The sequence below is a fragment of the Orycteropus afer genome, unplaced genomic scaffold (genome assembly GCF_000298275.1).
Source record: "Orycteropus afer afer isolate SDZICR_OR568_19922 unplaced genomic scaffold, OryAfe1.0 scaffold00201, whole genome shotgun sequence".
Lineage (NCBI taxonomy): Eukaryota > Metazoa > Chordata > Mammalia > Tubulidentata > Orycteropodidae > Orycteropus > Orycteropus afer.
Window position 1 is genome coordinate 5,338,541 of NW_006921788.1, and position 5,083 is coordinate 5,343,623.

The 5,083-nt window shown below is 40.3% G+C and overlaps 1 protein-coding gene across 1 annotated transcript in view; it reads left to right on the top strand.

Moving 5' to 3' along the window:
- Positions 1-5,083, top strand: part of SLC25A26 (solute carrier family 25 member 26) — a gene marked incomplete at its 5' end in the record, with an annotated part of 234,745 nt that overhangs the window by 41,063 nt on the left and 188,599 nt on the right. Inside the window, one exon of the mRNA XM_007948091.1 lies at positions 4,099-4,203. Within this exon, the coding sequence (XP_007946282.1) occupies positions 4,099-4,203 (105 nt within the window). The remainder of the gene's footprint in view (positions 1-4,098; positions 4,204-5,083) is intronic.

Consider the following 5,083-nt stretch of genomic DNA (forward strand, 5'->3'; position numbering starts at 1 on the left):
TACCAGTATAACTATAAGGCTAAAACTATGCTAATTTAATTTTTGAACCTTCTAATGCATAGAGTCAAAGTTATCATTATTTTATTTATTTATTTTTAATTATGCTTTAGGTGCATGTTTACAGACAGAGTTTGTTTTACATTCAACATTATGTGTACATTTAGTTTCACTCCCCATTTACCATCCCCAACCTTAACCCAGTCTCCTCCCCTCCCTGCCCAGTAACCCCCCCCCCCATGCCCCTCATAGTTAAGCACTTCTGTATATCCTGCATTTTCTCTGTGTGAATGTTGCCCCTCTGGTGATGACTTGAAGCACTTACTGATGCAGATTGAAGACTACAGTCTGCAGTATAGATTACATCTCAATATAAAGAAAACAAAAATCTTCACAACTGGGCCTGTAAGCAGCAGCATCACAATAAATGGAGAAAAAATTGAAGTTGTCAAAGACTTCACATTGCTTAGTTCTACAATCAGTGCCAATGGAATCAGCAATCAGGATATCAGACAACATATAGCACTGGGCCAGTCGGCTGCAAAGGACCTTTTTCAAGTGCTGAAGAGCATAGATGTCTCCTTGAGGACTAGGGTGCACCTGACACAAGCCATGATATTTTTGATCACCTCATATGCATGTGAGAACTGGACAATGAATAGGGAAGACTAAAGAAGAGTTGATGCTTTTGAGTTGTGGTGAAGAGTGTTGGAAGTACCATGGACTGCTAAAAGAACTAACAAATCTGTCCTGGAGGAAGTGCAGCTGGAATGCTTCTTGAAAGCGAGAATGGCCAGACTTCGTCTCACCTACTTTGGTCATATTGTCAGAAGGGACCATTCTCTGGAGAAGGATGTCATGCTTGGTAAAGTGGAGGGTCGACAAAAAAAAGGGATGGCCCTCAATAAGATGGATTGATACAGTGGCTGTGGCAATGCGCTCAAGTATAGCAGAGATCGCGGAGCTGGCGTGGGACCAGGCGGTGTTTCATTCTTCTGTGCACAGGGTCGCTATGAGTCAGAGACGACTTGATGGCACCTAACAAGGACAACAACAACAACCATATACCTGTCATCCATATGAAAAGCTTAGGAATGTGTTATTCTCTCCCTTCAACCCTAACTTTCTATCAGCTACCAGGTCTTGTTCCTTTTACTTTTTTTCTCAAATTTGGAGCTCTGGTGGCAGAAACGGTGAAGCACTTGGCTGCTAACCGAAAGGCTGATGGTTTGAACCCACCCAGTGGCTCTGACGTAGAAAGACCTGGCTATCTGCTTCCATAAAGATTACAGCCAGGAAAACCCTGGGGCAGTTTTATATGGGGTCACTATGAGTTGAATCGACCTAATGGCACCTAACAGCAGCAACCTCTGAGCTGTGTTCATTTCTGGTCATTGTTTAGAGAACTGTTGTAGAAATTCCATAAGTTGTCTCCTGCCTCCCAGAGACCTTTACTGCTTTCCTTTCCCTCTTCCCCATTCCCCAGCTATTCTGTGTATGACAGCCAGAGTGATAAACCTAAAGCCCAGGTTATCATTCCTGTACTTAATTTTTTCAGTTGTTCCCATAGCCTGTGGAATAAATTCTAAGCTCCTTAGCATGGCATGAAGAGTTGCCTTGTCTGTCTAGTCTTGAAGACTGACAATGAGTAAAAAGATACATTGGCCCAAATTGCAGACATCTTAGTAAATGATAAACATTCAGATATTTGATGTATGAGCAAATAGAAATCAGATCACATTGTTTAGCAAATATTGTTAGGTTTGGGAGAAAAATGAATCCTTTGTCATCATAGTCATGTCTGTTGTGGTGCCTCAACATGAAGCATCATTACTTTTTACCTGTCCCTTATAGGTCATAGGCCCTTGTCACCTAGCTTCATGACATATAAAATCGCGTCACATATATCTTTGCCCTTTGTATCCAGGTTACTGATGCTTTTATCTGTTCAGTGCCCACTCTGCACTTGCCAAATATCAGAGAAGAATTTGCCAGTGTTTATGCTTTAGATCAGGGGTTTGCAAGCTCTCACCTGTTTTTGTAAATAAAGTTTTATTGAAACAGCCACACCATTCGTTTACATATCATCTATGACTGCATTTTGTGCTAGAGCAGCAGAATTGAGCTTTTATGACAGAGACCATATGGCTCACAGAATATAAAATATTTACTATTCTTTTACATAGAAAGTTTACCTACTCCTTTGAGCTACACAATATTAGAAAGACAAGGCCTTACATAATACCCATGTTGTTGTTGTTGTTGTTATGTGCCGTCGAGTCAAACTGGACTCATAGCGACCCCTCCTTGGGTTTCCGAGGCAGTATCACTACGGAAGTAGGATTGCCCAACCTTCCTTCCGAGGAGTGGCTGGTGGGTTTGAACCGCCAGCCGTCTGGTTAGCAGGCAAGTGTCTTAGCCACTATACTACCAGAGCAAACCTACTCCTCACTTATTGACTCTCACATTATCTGACATTTCACATTTATAACCATAGTGAAAAATCTCTATTTTGTGCATTAGTTAAATATGTCTGACAGTAGTGAATGCTGACGTGTGAGGCAAGAGTAACTAACACTGGCTGTAATGGTTAAGGTTATATGTGAACTTGCCTGGGCCATATTCTCAGCGGGTTGGTAGCTATGTAATGGTGTAATTTGGCAGTTAGGTAATGATGTCATCCACCCTTTTCCCATAATACTGATTTTCGCATAACAACCTGGTCTTTGAAACCTAAACATGTTGATAAGTGAGGAGTAGATATATTCCCTGATAAGAAATTAGAATACATATCAAAAACAGATAAACCCTTTTAAGTTTATGTACCCTATTTGTGGGATTGGTTTTGTTAAATATCTTCTTGCTGTTTCTGTTTTGCTGCATGTCATTAAAGAAAGACAGTTCACATTTCTCATGTCTATATCAATGTATGTATATGTGTTTATATTTTAAGTTTGAAAACAATAAACTTAATTCAACCATATGCAAAATATTGAACACCAAAATCAGGTGTGTGAATGTAAGTGGCAGAAAAAGTTTGTCTTTGACAGACCGCTTAGTGTGCAAAGGCTTAAATACAGCACTTCCTTTAAAACAGTTTAGAATATCAGTTTATATGTCTTTCTCCCTGTAGCTTGCCCCCCTTTTTCCGTCCCTGCCTTCTGTCCTTCTGCAGAGTTCCTTCTGATTTGACCAGTTCTTTATTGGTCCTGTTTATGAAAATGAATAGGCTACAGAGGCAAAATCAGTAGCTTGGAAATGTGAATATGTGGTGGCCTATTCCCAAGGAGCTGTGGTGGTGCAGTGCCTAAGGTATTTGCTAACCAGAAGGCTGGCAGTTCAAACCCACCAGCTGCTCTGTGGAAGGAAAATGGGGCAGTCTACCTCTGTAAAGATTTACCACCTTGGAAACCCATTGGAGATCACTATGAGCTGAAATTGACTTGATGGCAGTGGGTTTGGTTTGTTATTTTGTTACACCCAAGGGTGATATTAAAATTATATGTTGAGTAGAGTATGAAGTATTAAGCAATCAGAACCGATATCAACTGGAGTGCTGGAGCAGGGTCCAAGAGTACCAGGAGTTAATCTTCAGTTATAAGACAGTAGGGAGGTGTGGGATCTGGGAATGGGAGCTTGTTGAAACACAGGGCTGTCGGTTGGCATAGAAGGGTTGGGGTACTGGCTGACTATCAGCTTTGTTTCTACTGATGCTTGCGTTATTTCCAGTAAAGCAGTGATCCCTTGGCTCATTTTTCATCAAACAGGTTTGAAATGCCTATCATGTGCCAGATGCTTTTCTAGGTGTTGGGGAATCAAAATGAGTCAGCGTGCTTCTTGCCATTGAGAGGCTTATAAACAGATCTACTTGGAAAGACGTAGAGGGGCAGGGCAGAGGGAGAGGGCAACAGGAGAATCTCCTGGCAAAACAATGCACATCCATTAAGGGTCTAGGTGTTTTAGATTTAAAAAATAAAAATCTTTGAAGTCTTGCATTATATCTCTACATTATGGTTTTTTAGTATTTTTTGGTTCTTTAAAAATTCAGTTTATAAGGCTGATATTTCTTATTTAGGATATAATTAAATTTATATGTTTTAGATTGCCTGCCTGATTCGAGTTCCTTCAGAAGTGGTTAAGCAGAGGGCACAGGTATCTGCTTCATCAAGGACATTTCAGATTTTTACTAACATCTTGTATCAAGAGGTGAGTCTTCCCCCCCTCCCCCCTGTGTGTTTTCAGTCTGTCATCTTTTATTTCTGGAGAAATATTTTGTAGTAGATTGATAACCTGAGCTCTCTGGGCCCCATCCCAGGAGCCATACATGGGTCTCTAGAGCAGCAGTTAAGGTCCAATGACAACTTTTTATACTAAATTATCTTTGTCTTTCCTTTATTTGTTTTTGAATTTTATTGCTTTCTTCATTTTCTAAACAAACATATACTGAGTGACACTACTGTCTTTGTGTCCTACGTTGGAATCCTCCTGTAGTTCTCTTGGAATCAGATATGGAGTAAATTTGTAAATACAGAAAGAGTAAAGGTATCTTCAAGCATCACTACAGAATTTGAAGGTCCATGAAAAAAAGTATAGTAATCCAGTAATATTATTATCCAGTGTTATGATGTTTCTATCATATATGATTCCTCTTTTACTGATTAGTGTTGAACTCTGTACCACAAATCATTTTTACAAACTTTATATGTAGAAGACCAATTAGTAAATATATCATGTGACTAGGGAGCATTTAGGAGCCCTGATGGCACAATACTTAAGCATTCAGTTGCCAACAGGAAGGTTGGCATCGGAATTCACCCAATGGTTCCATGGAAGAAGGACCTGGCAGTTTTCTCCTGTAAAGATTGTTGTTGTGTGCTGTTGAGTTGATTCCAACTCATACAGACCCTGTATGACAGACAAGTAGAACTGCCCCGTAGAGTTTCCTAGGCTGTGATCTTTACAGGAGCAGGTTGCAAGGTTTTTTCTCCTGTGGAGCTGCAGATTGGTTGAACTGCTGACTCTTGGGTTAGCAGCCAAGCATTTAACCCTTGCACCAGGAGGGCTTCTTTTGTGAAAAGTTACTTTT